At 28.7% G+C, this 21,091-nt stretch overlaps 3 protein-coding genes across 3 annotated transcripts; 1 reads left to right on the forward strand and 2 right to left on the reverse strand.

The window, feature by feature from the left end:
* The first annotated feature begins 680 nt into the window (after positions 1-680).
* On the forward strand, positions 681-1,778 carry LOC137812406 (nuclear transcription factor Y subunit B-1-like). The gene has a single exon (XM_068614363.1). The coding sequence runs from the start codon at positions 982-984 to the stop codon at positions 1,657-1,659; it is 678 nt and encodes a 225-aa protein (XP_068470464.1). The 5' UTR covers positions 681-981; the 3' UTR covers positions 1,660-1,778.
* Positions 1,779-5,134: 3,356 nt separating this feature from the next.
* Positions 5,135-11,084, reverse strand: LOC137812408 (protein HEAT INTOLERANT 4-like). The gene is made up of 14 exons (XM_068614364.1): positions 10,738-11,084; positions 10,406-10,444; positions 10,264-10,317; positions 10,084-10,147; positions 9,924-9,982; positions 9,650-9,774; positions 9,483-9,542; positions 8,734-8,792; positions 8,418-8,497; positions 8,209-8,247; positions 7,399-7,461; positions 7,263-7,310; positions 7,056-7,184; positions 5,135-5,519 (listed from the first exon to the last, which is right to left on the reverse strand). The coding sequence occupies exons 1-14, from the start codon at positions 10,891-10,893 to the stop codon at positions 5,472-5,474; spliced, it is 1,023 nt and encodes a 340-aa protein (XP_068470465.1). The 5' UTR covers positions 10,894-11,084; the 3' UTR covers positions 5,135-5,471.
* Positions 11,085-12,292: 1,208 nt separating this feature from the next.
* LOC137812411 (uncharacterized) lies at positions 12,293-14,384 on the reverse strand. Its single transcript, XM_068614377.1, has 2 exons — positions 14,088-14,384; positions 12,293-12,591 (listed from the first exon to the last, which is right to left on the reverse strand). Exons 1-2 carry the CDS (start codon positions 14,322-14,324, stop codon positions 12,373-12,375), a joined length of 456 nt encoding a protein of 151 aa, XP_068470478.1. The 5' UTR covers positions 14,325-14,384; the 3' UTR covers positions 12,293-12,372.
* Between the last annotated feature and the right edge of the window lie 6,707 nt (positions 14,385-21,091).

A 21,091-nucleotide genomic window follows, 5' to 3' on the forward strand; every position in this document is an offset into this window, starting at 1 on the left:
GGGACTGAGGGCTGAGATGCCTTGAGATGATACTGTGTTGCAATATGTAGTATGTGATGGAAGAATCTCAGTGAGACAAAGCAACACAAAAGCATGGCAAAGTGAAAGCATATATCCCATTGCTTCATCTTTTTCAGCCCCTTTTTCAAAAGCCGTACAAAAATAACATATGCACTTGTACGAATAATTCACGTTATGGGGTCTGATTAAGAATTCCAAACTTATTAAAACCCAACATCAATTAGCCAAGTGCACTGTCTTCTGCCAAACAATTTTCCATAATCATTCTCTCATCATTTACCTTCCAATTACTTCGTCTATCTGGAAAGCACTTTCTCTTTTTCCCAAGTACCTCAACAAACATGGGATATATACGAAATAACCAATGTCACAACTTTGAACATAATCCACTGCACTATACTCATGAATAAGTTCCATGTTACACTTTGAACCTTCCTGTCCCTTCTCTTCTCTGCTGCCCCTCAAAACTCTTTTAATCTATATAATATTTACCTCTCACATGACCAATTAAACAATTCCAGAATGATATATGTTTATTTAATCAACATTGCCGACCCTATCTATTTGATATTTTATTTCCAAAAAACTGGTCTAATTAATCACCCTTTGTATTCAGATGCTTGATTTAAATTTGAAAGTTGTTCATGGTGATTGAACAAGTATTCATTTATTTTATATGAGACCAAGGGGTCATTCTAATTGATATAAAGACCACCCTTTGTGATCTTCTTCATCAATCACCCTTTACTTTCTTCCAATATTCCACATGAAAGCAGCACCTTTCCACTTTTCCATTTTATATCCCCCAACTTTTGTTCCCTTATTAAAGGCCGCATGCAGCACCTAAGCTAAGCATAAGTTGTGCACACATAGGGAGAGAAGGGAGAAAAAAGTGTGAAGGTGAGAATCTAAATTGTTTAGCTTATTAAGTGACTCTATTCCAGTCTCTAGCTCTTCAACATGACAGGGAAGAGAAACCAAACAATAATCAGTCCTGTGGGAAGTCCAACATCTGGTAACATCTCAGACAGCTCCTCAAAAGAACAAGACAGGTTCCTCCCCATAGCCAATGTTAGCCGCATCATGAAAAGGGCACTCCCAGCCAATGCCAAAATCTCTAAGGAAGCCAAAGAAACAGTTCAAGAGTGTGTGTCTGAGTTCATTAGCTTCATCACTGGTGAGGCCTCAGACAAGTGCCAGAGAGAAAAGAGGAAGACCATCAATGGTGATGATCTTCTTTGGGCCATGACAACCCTAGGATTTGAGAACTATGTTGGACCCTTGAAGCTCTACCTCCACAACTACAGGGAAACTGAGGGAGAAAAGAGTTCCATGGCCAAACAAGAAGAACACTCTCCAACTGATCAAACTCATCAAACCAATGATGGGGTGTCTGAACTCAACAAGTTGCCTCATTCTGTTACAACCAAAGCAGACTTCAACACTTTCAGTGGTGGCTTCTATTCTGTGGGGTCTCGAGTAACAGCTCCAAAGACCTTCACAGATATTGGAGGGATCAACGGTTATAGAGATAGCTCCATGAACAGTATCATTGCTCAAAGTGCGGTCAGTGGTGACCAAGATGCAAGTGGTAATAGACTGATGCCACCCAACCTACGTTATAGGGTTGAATGGTAGATGTGACAACCATATCAACAAGTTCCTGTCCCTTCTCCATTACATATATTATATTATATATAATATGAATAATATTCTTATTACCATATATCATATGATATGACATGTTCATCGTCTAATGCTACATTTCACACGCTTTCTTGGAGAGTATATATATATATATATATATATATATAACGAATATATGTAACGCAGTGTACTGTAGTTTGGTGTTAGTATGTATCTTCTTGTGCATTGAGTCTTCCATAGTGTTGAAGAGAATATCGCTCTAAGATCGTATCTCGTACGGTTGAAGAATGTGATGCAAAAAGATAATGAACTTCACCTTCTTCATGCAGTTGAAGAGGTGACTTACTCTTTTACTTTGGACCCTTTATCAATTCAAAAGTAATGCAACTTTACAAAGTACTGATGAACAAGGGTCACATTTCCATCAATGAATCTCAAACTAGTTCAAATGTTTCACAGCTATGTATCATCATTTAACTCACATTATGAACATGCCCATTACACATACCATTAAGGGGACCATGTAACAGCCAATTCAGAAAGTGAAGAATTGCAATCAAAATAAGAATTGTTCATTAGTGTTTATTATTCAAGCGTCAAAATCCTCTTTAGACAATAAGAAATGTCTTCATTCTATGGTTTATTATTTCCAGTAGTTACTACGAAATTATATATTAAGCGAAGATCTTGTTGATTACGGTTTATTCTTTCTTGCTACTCATCTCATTTTAAATATTTTCTAATCTTATTTATGTTCTAACACTACAAGAAAATCATGAAATAAAAATTAATTTTATATAAATAAAAAATAATTAGTTGTTGACTAAATTAAATATCATTTTAGAGATTAAATAAATTTTTGGTTTCTAAATTTGTTTATATTATTGTTAAATGGTTTCTAAATTGGTATTTAGTTAGCAACCAAGGTTTTTGCTACCAAATTTAGAATATAAATAATTGGTAGTTAAAATATTACGAATTTAGTCTAACAATGACAAAAAATAATTTAGAAATCAGTTTTTTTTTTTAGTTTTTAAAATGGTCTCTAATTTAGTTACTATTGCAACTAATTATTTTGGTAGCTAAAGATTGGTTTCTATTTCATAATTTTATTATAGTGTAAACTTTTACTTATTTTAACTTTTTAAAGTTTTTTTTTCAGTGATATGGATTTAAATATGATTGTAATGATAAATTAAAACACAATATAAATAAAAAAAATAACTTGGTGGATGATATTGAAAAGGTACGACAATTCTCATATTATTATATTTATATATAGTTATCATCAATTCTGACTTTTTATTGATTTTTTTAGAGTGGTTGAAAATATTTTCGAATTTGTAAAATAAATTATAATAACACTAATTGAAAAACAATAATATTTTGGTTTAAAGTTTATATCAAAATTTTCTTAATTACGATTAGAAATATTTTATGAAATAAAATAATAAAGGTGACACAAAAACGAGAGAAATTAAAATTTAAAAAAAAAATCATCCAATTTTGTGATTATATGAAGGACTTTAGAGCTATAGTTATTGTTAATTTCATATTTAAAGTGATATTTAACATTCTTGCTGACTTGTTGGCATTTGTAGTAGGATCATCTCCCATAATCAAAATGGCTTTATCAAAGGAAGGAGTATTAAAGATTATATGTGTATTGCTCCATTAAGTATTGTTATCTAAAAAGGTCAAGGAAGAGGTAATATTGTTATTAAAATTCATATTACCAAAATCAATCTATCTTAATGTATGTCAGGTTCCTTAAATATAAGTATTTGAAGGTTTCCTTCTTATTATTTTTCTTCAATCGGTGTATATAAGTGATCAAGTTAATTTTATTATCGAATTTATTGTCTTACTAGAATAATATGTTGTTGATTAAATTTATTGTCTTACAACAAACAAAACATGACTATCTCTTACACTTAGTTGGTTTCAACATAAACTTCACTTTTTCTAACAATTTTTTTTTTCAAATTTCAAATTTTAAATTTAAAAATTTAAATAATAATAATTATAATTATTATTAGTACTATATTATATTTAATTAGTAACTTAAAGATTCATAACTATTATTAAATTTTATCTCATATCACATATAGATTTTATCTCATATCACATATAGATGTTATTAAAAATTGTGTGTATTAACAACATATGTTAACAAAAAATTTACTAAAATATGCATAGGAACATATTTATTTGGAAATTGTTTTATTTGATATTTTTTGAACAAAATTTATTGGAGATATTTTTTTAAGGTATCAGTAGTTCATCTTTGATCAAATCATCGACTTAACTTGGAGTAAAATATAATGGACTTATATATGGTTGGGTCATCACCCATTCAGTCTAAAATAAATTATTAGAAACTCATAAACTTAGTCTCAACCAAGACATTGGTGACTCAACCTGAATTGGAGATAGTGAATTGAGTCTTGACTAAGATGTTGTCAACTCTAACTTGGTAGCCAATTTTTCACCTTAACCTCAACTACCACATTATCAATTCAACCTCAACTTCATCAACCTAATTGAAACGTCATTAGTTCCACTAAAACATTAGATTAAGATTTATGATCAAATTAAAAATAAATTAAACCAAATTTAACAGACTATTTTTGGTTAACATAATTTATTTATTTTATAGAATTTAATAAGCAATAAATTTTTAAATATGCAAGATCTCACTATCCAGACATTAATAAAAAATAAATGGGACTATTATAAAGGAGTTTTTTAAATTTAAAGAGTAAAATATATTATACAAATATGGACATTATTAAATAATATAGAAATCACGTATCTTAAGAGAAATACAATATTAGTCAAAAAAGAAAAAAGAAAATATAATAAAGATTTTTAATTAAATTTTATTTCATTAAATAAAAAACAAATTATTAAAAGTGTGTAATGTATGTATTTATTAAGTTAACGAAGTGTGAGAACTTAATTCTAAAAAGAGTACAATAGACTAAATTTAAGAAATAATACAAGAATAAAAAATAAAAACGTAATATAAAATGTCGCAAAGCTCAAAGAGAAAAAAACATTAAAAATCATTATAATGGTTTAATCAAAATAAATTGTGGAGTTAAATTTTTGCTGGACCAAATGGTAGTTGGTTATAACTCCTTAATTTCTCAGCTTTCATTCCATTGTAATTATGTTTAGCTATTTATTTTCTCCCACCAAAAATATAAAATATCTATTATAGGATAAATGACTTTAAAGCTTTTAGTAACAGTGATTCCATCTGTTCACCCAACGTTTACAACTAGATAAAGTAAACAACCATGATTGTTGTTTACATGTATTGTAGTTAATACTAGCCATTTACAAGATGAAGTCAACTATATTTTAATAATTTTATAACATTATTCGCAACTTAAGCATATGGTTAGAAATTGCAATAGGAACTAAACAATCTAAATATCAATAATCACAAACAGCAAAATTAGACCAAACAATAATGAATTAATTTCTTCATTTACCTTAGAATAAAAACTGTCGTACATCTAATTTTGAAGGGAAAAAGAATTATCCGAGAGCCACGCAAATGGCAGCACCAGAAGCTCAGGAATTCTCTTCAACATTGAAGCGAGAAACATGTCTATATTCCTCCCAACACCTAGTTCACTTCTCTAGGATCTCTGATCTACAGTTTTACATTGTATGTCGCTTTAGACAACTACACTGGCAAAGGAATTTCGATGTTCATTCATAATAAACAAAACATCTGTTGTGTCAGGCTAAATAAGCCACGAAAATTGCCACTATTGTTTTGCTGCCAATCACAGAACCTCATGAGCCTTTCCATAATACCTGTTAATGAATGGAGACTGCAAACAGAGATAATGATATTCCGTAAAAAAATAGTACAAGGAGAACAAATTTAATCAAGAAATTCAACAACGTGCAGTATATTCATTGTCAGCTCCTATCCTGCCCAGAATCGTCTTCTCTTATTGACCATGATGAATATATCCAGACGTAGTTTTGTTCTTCACTAGGGAATAGACAGATTTTCCGGTGAACCATATCAGATTAATAGGGATATTTATTCAGTGAAGAAAATGGTTACAGCAATAAATAAGTTGTCATTTTCAATTTATTTACCCGCCAATAAATTGTAAGTATCAAATTCAATGTGAAACCAAGCTGATGAGAAGAGGAGAAAAAAGGCAAAGAGGAACTAACGATCCACAGAAGCAAAGCACCTGATAGTTCAATGATTTAATAACTCTAATATGGAATAGCTAGCTGATTTTTCAAAACATAGTATAGCCAGTCTCCTCATCAACTCCTTCAGTTTAACAATCCATCAAAGTTGAAAATGAGAATTTGAATATCTATTTCCATCAGTGCTTTCTAGTAGATACACGCCTGTATATAGGCACCCCTAAAATGCCCGCCACTCCCCCTCAATGTTGCACCATAGGAATTACCAGTTTTCAGAGAATAAGCTTAATACTAATAAGACGTTTGCATCATTAAAAGAAGTAATAGTAGTCACGCTGGAGCAATAGCAGCTGTAAATTTAAAACACGAAACAGTGAAAATTGCCATTGTCCTACAGTGCCACTCAGAACCGCAATAGTAGCCACTACAAGCACTATCCTCAACCTAGAGAGGCCCTACTTCAAAAAAAACATTAGGCGTATTCCCAAACTAATATACACACAATTATGTAGGCACCCCAAAAATGCCCACCTTTCACCACCAATGTACGCATTATTATTCGTCTTAAGTGTTCCTCAGTATATAGGGGTGTTCATGGGTAGAGTAAGGTTGAATAGGGTTCCACTAAACTCGTTATCAAACCAATTAAAATAATCTGGGTTGGATCTATTAATTTTCTACCAAATAGAAAAGAATGTAACAGTAGAGCTGCTACTTTAAAAAAGAATTTGGCAATTGGCCACTCGTTTGGCGTAAAGCAGACTTTTAAAGGGGTTTCCGTAACTGATACAAACATGTGTGCAGGCACCCCTCCCCCTCAATGTATTAGAAGTCTTAAATGTTCCACTATAGGAATTACCCGTTTTCAGAGAACAAGCTAATACCATAAGATCAAATAAGACATTTGCAGCAAAAATAGAAATAATGTAAAAGTAGAGCAGATGCTATGAATTAAGATTAGGAAATGTGCTTCTACGTTGGTGTAAAGCACACGGTTTTTTAAAGGGGTTTCCCTAAATGATAAGTTGAAGATTGAGTACCCTTAATTCATCAATGTTATTTTTTACTGTTTGTATATTTTTTTTATTAAAAGGAAGATGTTTTATGCCCCTAACCATCAGAAATCTATTCTTGATGAATATATGCTTTTAAGAAAAAGAGAAAAAATAACCATAATAGAATGCCTAAAGACCAACCTTAACATTTGATACATCTGGTGCATCTGGAGATTGAACAGGGTAGAACTTGTAAAATCTCATAGTCTCAAATGCAGATTTAGTTTCCTCGCTCATTTCTTCAATGGCTTTTTTCCGAGCCTCCCTTGCCTAAAAAGGTAAAATATAAAATAGGTAAAAAAGAAGAAAGCATAAAATAAAAAACATTATGTCCAGAACCAACATTACCTCTCTATTTGCTCTCTTTGCTTCACGAACCTTTTCCTTGACAAACTCCTAAAAAAAGGAAAATGTATTAACCTAACTTATTACTTAAAAAATCAAGAAATTATGAATTAACTAAATGCCTTCTATTATTTGATACCTTGAATGCATCCTTTTGATCTTCTGATAACTCCTCGTCCTCCACAAGTTTATCAGTAAACTCCTGTAAAATATAGAACAAATAAGTGTTAAGAGGCATTTTTCCATTGTCCTTTGGTTTTCCAGTTGCCCTTTACTTTTACCCTCTCCTATATTAGGAGGGAAACACAATGAAGAAACAGTGAAACGCATACAAAAATAATGGCAAAGAAATACTTTTTATATCCTTATCTGTCTCACAGTCCCCATACACATACTCCAATCCAGAGTCAAGATTGTAGAATTCAATAACTTAGCAACATCCAAAAGTCTAGAGTTTAACTAGAAACTGTTAAATGACAAACAAAACAAAACAATAGGAGTAATTTAAATCTGAAAAAAAAATTATCTACTTCCATTTTTTGTTATCACTTTTAACAATAAAACTGCTGCCACCTTACTTTCACCTATTTCTTGTTTTCAAATATTTGTATGTGAAATGATTACTATTCCCTACTTTCAAAGATTTGCATGAGAAACAATGAGTTGTTTTCACAATTTCTTACACAAATATTTGAAAACATGAAGCCAAAAACACCACAGTAGCATTTTCATAATTAACATTAAGAAACATGAAAACAAAATATTTTCTCATGCCAAATGGTCCCTTAAATTTCCAGCATAATAATATCAGGCTCAGTGAAACTCGGCTATTATAGGATTGTCAGTGGTAAAAGAATAAATAACTACGAAATTGATTATAAAAGTGCAACTGCTTGCTGGGGCTTAATCTGACAAGTTCTAAACAGCACATAACAAGTGAATTCCTTACCTCAAGTTCATCTAATTCCCAATCAAATTCACAGAAGACCTGCATAAAAGCAATACATAAGTAAATGCGAAACAGAAAATTAAATATAGCAACAACCAGTCTATCTTTTACTAAAAAATTATTTAGAAAGGCATATCATACAAATAATATCCCAAACAATCCAAACACTCCTGATTCACTAGGAAAAATTGTTTTCAATAAGTAATTACCGGCTTTGGCTCAGCAGGAAATATTATTGGAACTTCAGTGCTCTGTTCAAGTTCATCTTCCTTGAATGGCTGATAGAAATCTGCAGAAAGAAAACCAGTCAATAAAAAACTATCCTAATAGGAACATTAACACTATCTGTTGAAGAATCATTATGCCTTGAACAAAATGAAGCATCAATATGTGATCAGCAGAAAAATAGAATTCTCACTAATTTAATGAAATTTCAGCATCTTCCTCCTATTAAATAGAAGTAGAATTGGTATACATAATATACTCAGAAAAACAATTTTAATATTCTAAATCCGGTAGACTTACAAGGCAAGCAGTATTCATATTTTTTTAATCTATCCAACTTCAGGTGTTTTAAAGCAGACCTGCACAGCAGATAACAACATGGTTAAGATGACTCGTTCATATCAATATAAGCTACATCAAGGTCAACTATAACAGATTATATGAGGAAAAATCATTAAATGAAAATGACAACCACAACAGTAGATCACTTCGTCAAGTTGCATTAGGAGATAAACTGTCAAATATTCAGTTTTCACCAATTAAGCTTTTACAGATCCACAACTCATTTATTTTGTAAGACACAAACGTTCCAGATGTCACCCAGCAAAGATTAAGTAAAGGAAGCAGAGTAAACATTAATAAATTTTGAGAGGACTGTGAACTGAAGGCCTGAAACCAAAGTAATTGAAGAGATTATCCAAAATTTAGACAGTAAGGAATACTTAAGCAAGTCACCAACAGGAGGGTAAAAGAAGAAAAACATGCAGAAAGTTGAAGACTTCTTCACACTACATGAAAAAACTATAGATTGTATTTTGCAGCATGCAGATGCAGGAACGATAGACTTATAGCTTAAAAAATCTACCTTGAGAAGTGAATGGTGACTATAAAAATAACTAGATAAAAGTCAAAGCACAATAACAATATTAATTAAGCTGGATACCTATAAAAGTCAAAATCTATATTTGTCCAGAATAATAGTATTTACAATATCTGAAACAAGCAGTAGAATATAAAATTTTAAACAAGATAAAAAGAATGGGATGTACCTTCTTTGGTTGCAGCTCAAGATAAATATTTGGGATTTTAGCTTATCAACTTGGCTATCTCTGTTTAAGACAAAATCGTATGAAGGAGTTTAGAGATGACAAAGAAGAAATGTTTCATAAACAGATTCCAAAGAAACCACCAAAAACAAACTAATTTAGATTAATACCGATCCTCCAAGGGAATATATGGAACCCAATCCATTTTCATCTGCTTCATGGGAATTATCTCCTCAGACTCTCTCTGGACTGAGTTTATCCCAATTTTATCAGATGGTGGGAAAGGTGACACAACCTGCAGAAGGACGTTGAAATATTTTCAAAATTAAAATCAAAATGTAAACATCCAAATCATCAAAATTAATACAAGGTTGCTTCATCACATAACAACATCAAGAGTGTTCATGCCGAGATACAAGTAGACAGTGCACTTTAACAACTTACAGCTACTACAACAGGTATGCAGACAACTTTGCTTTCCCCCTTGAACATAACGAGTTGAGCTGCAGCCAGAAAATCATCAAATAATTAAGGGTAAATAGCACACCAAGCAAATCAGTCGCCTTTAAATCAACAAAAGGAATAAATTCCGGAAGCCACTTACGCTCAGTACAACCAAAGAGGTAAACCTTCTTCTCATACAACACGCCATCCTCTTCGAACGCTTTCTGAAAACACATCCAAAAAATCATAACACCATCAGTAATTAATCAAATAAATCAGTTTAACTTAACTCAAAAACATATCACTAACGAAAAACGTAATCAGCCCAATCCAACCATACTTCTAGATTTGAGAAATCCCACTTGAATTGATACACGGAATCCAATTGGTCCCACTGCCATTACAACGCGAAACAGTCACAACAAGAAGCACGGCACGGTCATAAACGAAGAAAAATCTACAAATTAATTGAACAAACAAACCTCAGTTCCAACTGGGAATGTTTCCTTCCACAAATCTTCCTACACAATCCAAATTAACAAAAACCGTTTTCCATCAGTAAAACCAACACAACAAATACAACGCAAAAAAAAAAAGCTACACAACTAGCATAGCCACTTACAAGCTAAACAGTTAACATAGCTGACTAAAACTGAAACGAAAACAGAAGAAAAACAAAGCAGCGATAAATCGTTTATTCCGAACAAATAAAACGGTTCGTTTCATTCCATTCTTGAGAATGTTGAGTTAAAGAAACGGTCGGAATCGAAATGAAAGTATTGAAAGGGTGATGAAGATGAAGTTGTTGACTAACCAAGTTGCGCTTATCTTCGAAGTACTCAGGCTCGGATTGAGGCTTGGAGGTCTTGGCTCGTTTAGCTCGAGGCTGTGGTTTGGTATTGTTTTCTTCGGCTGCGTCTTGTTTGGCTTCTTGCTGCTGCTTCGCCTTCCTCTTAGTCCCTTTCCTCATTGTGCAATGCGGAATCTATCGGTGACGCCAAACAAGGAAGAAAGATAACCGAAGAAAGAGAGTGAGAAAGAAAAAGAAAAATAGGGTTTGGGTTTGGTTCCTTCGTGCGTGCGCAAATAGAGACTGTAGAAGGCGCTGGATCCAGATTCAAATGAAGAGACACGCACAAAAATAATTTAAATATAAATCATAAATAAATTAATAAATATGAGAGATTTTATAGGGAGGCTGTGAGGCGTGAAAACAACGCACACGGCTATTCTTCCTACACCTTTTAATTATCGCATCATTTTTAATTTCCTATTGTCTTTTTATTTTTATTTCCTATTTTTAAAAATAAAAATTAATGTCCTAACTGGTCCCGTCTTCTAATATTTTAATTATTATAAACTTAATATATTTCTAACATTTCAATTCTATTACAAAAATTACAACACTGTTTGTCTATTTTTTATTTTTTTTAAGTTGTCTCAAATTTAGACCTAATGCAAGTTATGTGATGGGTTTTGTCGAATGACCTAACCTAGTTTTACTCTTCATATTTCTTAAAGAATAAAACAATTAATTTGAATAATTTATTAATTAACATTACGTGTATTTAATAAGTGGTGGATTTTTTAAATATAAATACTCAATTTTGTATAAACATTTGTTCTTGGAACATGTTTGAGTTTTATGTCTTCTTTCTTTTTTAATACAAACATACAAACATGTAATGCTTATTTATATTTTAAAAAACATAATTATAAAACAAAAATAATGACATAACTTATTTAAAACCTTTTTTTGTTTAAAATTTTAAATGCGCTTAAACTTTCTCAAACACGTGGTTAAACATCATCACATACTTTTATGAAGAATTTTCAGAGATGTTAGTTATTTCTTCATGGTTTTGTTCGTGATTTTTGCCGAATTTGTGTCGGTGCAACTATTACTTTCATCCTTGAGACAAATAAAGAGAAAAAAAATGAAATAAGATCAAGAACAGTAGAAATAGAACAAAAAAAAAACAGAATAGAAAAATTAGATTTTAGATGGGTAGAAGCAAGAAAAAAATATTTTTTATTAAAAAATGAGAGTGGAAATAAATAAATAAGTTATAACAAAATAATAATAGTTAAAAACCTTTTTTTAAAAAATAGTTATTTTTAACACAAAATTATTTATCATTATTTATTAAATATTAAGTTATAATTTTTTTAAACTAAAAAAAGAGAAATAACTTCCGTTCATTTTTAAAATAATACATATTTTTAGTGGATGTATCTTTTTTCCTATTTTTTTCTTCTCAAATAAAAAATATAAAGATAATATTTTATCCTTCTATTTTCTTCCACTCTATACTGCAATTGGTGGAGAATGCAGGAGCCGAAAAAAGATAATAAAAAAAAAAGGATAGTGTTGAAAATGGTGAGAAGCTTTATCCTCTGTCATAAATAAATGAGAACAGAATTTTAATAATAATAACAATAATGATAATCAGCTTTCTTTAGTTTTGGTATGTTTTTGGGTTGAAGGATCATCAGATGAAGAATCATGGCCTAGACATTTGAGGAATGCATTTTTGGCCAAGTTGAAATAATAACAAGGGTGGAGAAAATATAGTGATGAAGTTGAAGCTTCTCCCTCTGCAATCTCTTCTCTCACTATTCTTCTGCTTCCATTGCTCACTATCTCACCTTTAATACTTGTATTTCCCTGCAAAAAAAAACATCACTTTGTCATGTCAATTCAATTGTATAGAATCCTTCAGGTCCTTTGGTAAGGCTCATAATCATAATCATCTCAGACCTGGTGTCTTTATGCTCCATGTTATTCTTAAAACATATAGAAAGTCTTTTTTTGAAAATTTCAAACTCTAGAGTGAGCTTTATTAGGAGACAAGTTAAGTTGCTATCATAAGGGTCATGTTTTCCAAGAGAAATCAATTAGAAAAATCAAATTTAGGATTTGGAAAGATGTAGTAACACTGACTACATACATGTTCTTCTATAACAGAAAACCAGCCAAGTTTGACTGGTACAGTTTCTGAAGTAATAATAAAGCTTTTCAACACCAACCAATAATGAAATGTACACATTGGTTGCGGTCAAATTTAAGAGAACTAAGTAAATATTGTCGGTGGAATGAAATGAATGAATAGAACTTAGAAAGGGCAATTTTGAATTGAAGTAGGTGTAGGGATACTTTGGTTGGTGGACTCAAGCAAATGGCAAGGGAACCTTGTTTTGAAGCCAACAATTTTTATCTGCTGGGTAAAATATTGCCTATTTTCACTTTAAAAATATATGGTATACCCAGTTTTGAATATTTATTCTGAGATGAAAAAGTTAATCAGACAAGAAAAACTTGGTACAGTTTGTACAAGTGTTTTTGACACCGTTTCCCAGACAAAATTAGAATTTAATTTGATTATTTACATTGGCATTTCATAAAAACTTTCATTAAGTGGACTGTTAAGGTAAAATTCCAATTTTAATAAGAGAACAACATTAAAAACACTCAGAAAAGTACATCTAAATATTGTCTAAAATCATTGCATATAGAAGAAAGATAATCAAATTCGGCATAAACTTAAGGGGGACCAAGGAGAGGGCTGAAAGTTCTCTCTGGGATTTTGGTTATCATAATTCGAAATATCAGAACATTTTAGTCAAATCAGTTTATTGTTTCCTTTCCCTAACCAGAAACGGATGCTGCATACCAACCTAGAACATTCTTATCCATGAAACCCAGAATCATATTTGCAGACATGTCACTGATCCACATCAGAGTCCTCCATTTCCAAATTCAAAGAACAGTCCAAAGACTAAATCTAATTAAAATCCAATTGAAACAATAATGGGAGGAGTGTTGAAACAATAAACCCCCAATACTCCCAAAAGATCAACAACCTAGATTTATCAGAAGAAAAGACCAATAACAGAATCCTAACTTGAACTTCAACAAACGAACATGCAATTGTCAGAGGACATTAAACAACCTAAGAAAATAAAAAGCAAACAAAGCAGAAATCTTAGATTTGTTTCTTTGAGAAGATCTCTCAAGTTTCACCCTTGGCTTTTTTCGAAAGATTAAAACATATAAAAAAAAAAAAGAAGAGGTTAGATGAGCAAAATGACATCTTTATTTGTTGGGAAACATAAGAATCCAAAAGGGTACAAGAAAAAACAAAGAAATGGAAATGGGTTTACCCGGGTGGTCTGAAGACGGTTGGTGACAGCAGTGGAGTGGTTGTTGGAGGGTTGTTGTTGCTGTTGTTGAGTGGTGGAGGCAGTAGAAGCAGTAGAGTGATGGTGGGAAGGATCTAAAGCAATGATGGAGAAGCAAAAGAGAAGGGCAAGAAGAAGAAGCAAGACCAAAAGTTGAATCCAAATGAGCCCTGGAATACTCAAACTCTCTAAAGTCAGCTCCTCTCCAAAATCCAACATAATAGATTAGATATAAAAGATTATGAGAGAGTGTCTTTTTAGAATCACCAAAATGTTTTCATTTGTTGTTGTTTAAAAGCATTGTGAGAATGGACAAAGATGCTACAAACCAGCAAAGGTAGGGGTTTCGTTCCTCTACGACGACAGTTTCGCTCTTGCAGTGTACTGCAAAACTAATAGCGCCAGGATTAACTCAACGATCACGATTCAAAATCAAGCAAATGACTCTCTTTGTACACACCCAAGACAATTCAACCAACGGTCAAGATTCTTTTTCCTTTCAGATTATATCATGTTATTCTACATACTATACATACTAATTTAAAATGATATGTCATCATCAAATAATAATAATAATAATAAATAGAAAATTATAGATATGAATTGGCGTAGATGAAAATAAATCAACATTTAAATAAACTTAAACTCGATTACTTTGAATTTTAAATACAATATTTTTAAAAAAAAATTGTATATATAGTAAACTATGTTCATTCGTTTGTTTAGTAATTCTAATATCTTGTTCTAAAATTTACTATCGTTCGTTTTCTTTTATTACACTATTATTTTCTTCTATAAAGAATGTTTGGTGAAAGGAAATTTTTTTATACCTAATCATAAATCTTAGACATTATGATAGCTATAAATGATTAAATTTTATTTGGTAGGTGAACAATATTCCTATTTCTTTTTTACCAAAATCATTATTTTTTTATCGTGTTCATTGATTTGACAAACGTGATACATTGTATTTTCTGTAAAAAAATATTTAAGTCAATATTCCTGAGTTATCACTTTTAACAGTCAGTATTTATAAGTTTCAATCATCATTATTATATATGATTTTATAATCAATGAAAGTAATGTCTTTTCTTTCTAATTTAATTTTTATAAGTGATATTGTTCTATAATTTATTGAGTTTTTTAATATTTTTTTTAAATCATATCTTTAGAGTTATTAAAATAAGTTAACAGGGCCACTCTGGCTTGCACGTGTGTGACATTTTATTGATATATTAAGAACAATATTTTTTTAAAATAATGACTTTCTATTAAATATTATTTAAATTAAATGTTTACGTGTAATTTGTATTTTATATTTATACATTTTTCATTTTATACCTATAGAATGATTAGTGACAAGATATATTAATACAACATTAAAATTACTATTTATGTTAGATACACATTATGCAAAGTTAAGGCAAAATAGTTGTTTTTCATATTGCACCCAATTTTAATATATCATAACTAGTAATTATAAATATATTAACCATATTTAATATTTTTTATCTTTAAAGATAAAATACTTACTGCGATAAATTGAAAAAAAAAAAGCCTTCAAAATTATAATATCAAAATTAAAATACAAAAAATAAATTACAAGTGTATAAGTAAATTATATACTTTTAATTAAAATAAATTATTAAATGAAGAAAATAATAATTACTTTTAAAATTAAATAATAAATAATTGTTTAATTAAATAACATATTTATTTTAACTTAAATTGTCTGTCTTGCCTTAATTATATTAATTAATATTTGCAATGTTAAACCAACTACGTGATTAATGATAAGAACTATAGCTGGTTAGAAAATATTAAAGATTTTAAATTAAAAAATATTTTTAAAGGAACTAGAAAAGGTAAATATAATCATAATTATAAAAACTAAAAACATAATTTTTTATTAAACATTTAAAAAAAATATTATATCATAAATAAAACTATTTAATATAGATTATTAATATTATTTATCAAGTATATTTATTGGTTAATAATATTTGTATTTATGGAGTTAGATATCATGGTGAGAAATTACAAAAGTTAGATATCTTTCACATCGCAACACTATTTTTTATTTTAAATAGCCTAATAACTATATAACCTGTATTTGATTTGTAATTTACAATTATATTTTTATGATATTATGGTATTTTGTTACAACTTTACATTTTTTAAATAAACAAATTATTAAGTATATTTTGTTAGAAATTAACACTTAACTTTTGATAATCTAGTATGAGTATAGTAGATTAAGACCATTCATGGTATTTACTCCATAAATTTCAATGCAAAAATTTAATTTTATCTTTAACCATTTAATGTTTTAATCTATGTTTTTAATGCGATTAGATTATCATGTTGTCATATTTTTAAGTGAGCTATTTTATTTAATACTTAATGATAAATTGGCCATGATATCATCCAAAACATGAATATTTTCTAAATCCAATTAATTTAACTAATTTAATACATATCATATCACTTCCAAAATTGCATATGCACGTATATATCTAATCACATAAAACACTTATCACACTTAAAAAATATGTAATTAAATAAGGGATATGAGTGATACATCATCATTTGATTGACTTATCTTTAAAACAAAATATTTCTTATCAATTGAGGGATGATTTAAATGAGAGATAATTTGTTCAACCTCTTTCTTACTTAAACATTTAAACATCTAACTTTCAATTGAAATAATTGATATTAATTTTTTTCTCATATTGATTTTTCCTCACACAATTGTTACTCCATTACTTGACTAATTTACATCAAACTACTAATTTATAAAGTCTACCTCGTATTACTAACACTTTAAAACTTGAAGTCACTACTTGTCTTTTGAAGCATGAGAATCCAATAGAATAAATTATGTTAGAAACTTTTACTTTACTACTATAAATTGAAAAAAAAATATTTTTAAATCATTCAAAATTATAATATAAATTTTAAATATAAAAAAGTAAAATACAAGTGTATGAGTAAATTATATAGTTTTAATGAAAATACAATATTAAAAGTAAATTATTAAATGAAGTAAATAATAATTAATTTTACATTCAATAATAAATAATTGTCTAATTAAATAACATATTTTTTTAATTCCAATAGTCTTATTTACCTTAATTATATTAATTAAATTTTTTAATGTTAAACTAACTACGATGATCAATGACAAGGACTATAACTAGTTAGAAAATATTAAAGATTTTAAAATAACATATATTTCTAAAGGAACTAAGTAAGGTAAATATAATTATATTTACATAAACTAAAAACATATTTTTTGTATTAAACATTTAAAAAAATGATTATGTAAAAAATATAACTATTCAATATAGATCATTAATATTATTTATCATGTGTATTTATTTGATAAAAATATTTTTAATTGTGGAGTAAGTCATTTTGAGAAATTGCAAAAGTTAATTCTTTTATATATATATATATATATATTATTCATAATTTACAATTATAACAGCTTATACTTTTATGATATCATGATAATTTGACATCTTTCGAATATCTTTTTTATTAAATATATGTTGTTAGAAACTAATACTTAACTCACTAGAAACATTTTTTATTATCAATGAATTTAGTGTATTAGGACGATTCATTCCATTTACATTTACTTCATAATTTTCAATGTAAAAATTTATTTATTTTTATTTTCACCAATGTAATGTTTTAATAAATGTGATTAGACTATTATTAAAGTTATAATATCTCGTTTTTTAATTTAGCTATATTAGTTACCTTAATGATATATTGGTCATGATATTCAAAGTATAAACATTTTCTAAATCCAATTAACTCCATTAATTTCAGTCATATCACTTAGAATTGCATATATGTGTGCATGTGTATATTTAATCACATAACACGCGTCACACTTAAAAATATGTAATTAAAATAAGGGATACATCTTCATTTAAGTGACTTATCTTTACAAAAATAGAAAGTCATCGACTCTCATTTGTCGAAGTTATCTATCGCTTAAGAGACACCTCTTATCAATTGAGGGATGATTCAAATGAGAGAAAATTGACTCGAGCTCTTTCTTACTTAAACATTTGAACACCTAACTTTCAATTAAAAATAATCAATATTGATCACTCAAGTGTTACACCATTAGTTGACTAGTTTGCATCAAACTGCTAATTTATAAAGTGTACCTCAAATTACTAACACTTTAATACTTGAGTGACTACTTGTATTTTAAACAATGAGAGTTCAGGAGAATAAATTATTTAGAAAGTTATAACTTGAATAATCAAAAATAACTTTTGAGAGACAATGATATGCTTTAGTAATATTTGTCATAGTTTAAGCATCATCCTGCATCTAATCTAGAGTTCAAGGAATTCATGTAAAAATTAGAAAATCATATATTACAAAACTAACACATAATCCAATATCAATCCTTTTTAAGAGATTTTTAACATTGAAAATATTTTTTTTGTAACTATTAGATATACTAACTCAAATTAATTATAACTCAAAACTAACGAAATGAATATCAACATTTAAAATTTAAAGAATATAGTAATATCGATTTCACTTATCAATACCGAACAATTCTTCATTTTATTTCAACACACTTGTAAGTTATTTCCTCTAACTTAAAAGATATTTTGCTTACAAAAAGCAACTCTAACACATAAAAGGTAAAACAGAAAAACTTTGGATATTCTTAAAGAACTTCCAATAATATTTCCAAAACTTCAACATCTTAAATAAATACATCGACTTATTCATGTTACGAATAAATTATAGGTCAATTAATTTGGACGGACAAAGTATAAAATCGTTTTATATAAATGAAAAGAGAAACAAAAAGAAAACAATGGCAAGAAAACATGAAACATACCTAAATAAAATTTTTGATAAACCTATCTTTTCTCAATTGTAGTCTCAAATATATAATATGTTCATGAGATTCACATAATTTCACAAGCTACAGTCAATATAAATGGTTTATAATTTTAAAAATATATATTTTTTGCTAATAAATTAAGAACAAAATGTTTTAAATTATTATTTCTAATTTAATTTTAATTTTATTCTCTAAATTTAAATAATTCAGGTCTTAAGGAACTCTTTATTCAAATATTTAATACAACTGGACACATTGACCTTCAATATTTTTTTTATCGATTTAAGTTGAAACAGTTTCCTAATCCAAATTCTCTATAATATAGACAATATAATTTACTAGTAATTTAATACAATATAGGCCATACAAGTCGTTAGTTAGTTTATTAATTTACTATACTTTTAATAATTGCAACATAAACTATAGTATTTATAATTTTAATTATAATTATATTTTATACTTGTATTTTTCAAAAATTATATAAGATTTTTAATAATTCAATTTTCTTATTTTAATGAACCAAGGTTAATATATACATATATAGTGTAGAGATCTAAATCCCACGTGGAGGGAGGAATGGCTACCCGTGAATGTGAGGGAATGATTCCAACGGCTAAATCCACTCTTTACAAAATTTGTTTCACCTTTTTTCATCAATAATGTTTGTATTTTAACACTATGTGACTTCAAGTTATGGAAAAACTTTGATAACACTTTTATATTATAATAAAAATTGTAAAATAAATGTGAGCAATGTTATTAGATAACATTAATTCAATATCTTTTTACTCATTTAATTATTTTCATATCTTTTTAAATTTTTATTGACTTGAATGTCGAAGAATTTTTTACAAATAGATATCACTCCGTTTTCATTATCATTCTTGACAATCCTTCCTAGAACGTTATTCAACTTGTACAATTTAGACATCCATCTCAAACAATCCTAACTTATCTCCAATAAAGTTATCTCCAATAAAGTTGACAAAACAATTCTTACGTAAGCAAAATTAAAGTACAAATCATTCCAAAAAAAATTATTATTTGTTTCACAAAAATACCATAAAACTAAGCATCCTTGTAGTTAGACAAGGATTCAAAATTATACCATCTACCAGCATATTCTCAATTAATTTAATATCATCCGAAATCATAACAACATACCTATTTTTTCAAATCATCACATCCACCTAACATTTATAACTCAAAAAATACTTTTAGCTTCAATGACAACTTTCATACAAAAGCTGAACCAAAACATTATGTCATAAACATTTTTATCTAACATCTATTTTTTTCAATTTCAACATTAAACCAACCAGAAAATTCATCATTTTCCATCTACTAAAAGAAATCAACCCAATTATATAACCATTCACCATAACTTCATTATTCAAAACTAAGGTAACACAATGTACAATTATTATAATATATCTTTATCCATTTTCATTTACAACCACCCCGTTTAATATCAATTCCTAAACTCATTCAAATTGTCATTAAAACTGTACTAAATAGACAAATTAGTTTTCCTTACCTTAAATTTATTCCACTCCAAACAAAATTGCAATAAATTATGATTTAACGCATGAGGCTCGAATATATTCATAAGAAACTTTGACCACTAGAGTGAAGGTGCCATTATAACCCTAAATTAATATAGATTCATATTTATTCATAAAACTACACATGTAATACACATTCCTAAGCATGCAATCAGTCCAAAAGAAAGGGACTAAACAAGACACCTACAGTATATAATGTTTGGAAAAATGTGTTATTGGTTTCTCTAATTTTTGTCAAATTTTTCTTTAGTTAATGTATTTTTAAAACAATAAATTAGTCTTCAAATTATTAAAAAAAACATTAATATTAGTGACAGATTTGTATCATTACAAAATTGCACACTAGGTGTTTGCTTAAAGTTTCATAGATTAAAAATGGTCTACAGAGTAGTGAACTGGGTTTGTGAGAAACTTTTTTGACTCCCAAAATGAAGGAAGAAGAATAGAAAATTATGGTTGTGAAATTATGTAGAGAAGAGGAGAAAAAAGAGCTTACCAAGAATTTGTCTGATTTTCCAAGCAGCTACGTA

The sequence above is a fragment of the Phaseolus vulgaris genome, chromosome 2, assembly GCF_000499845.2.
Source record: "Phaseolus vulgaris cultivar G19833 chromosome 2, P. vulgaris v2.0, whole genome shotgun sequence".
Lineage (NCBI taxonomy): Eukaryota > Viridiplantae > Streptophyta > Magnoliopsida > Fabales > Fabaceae > Phaseolus > Phaseolus vulgaris.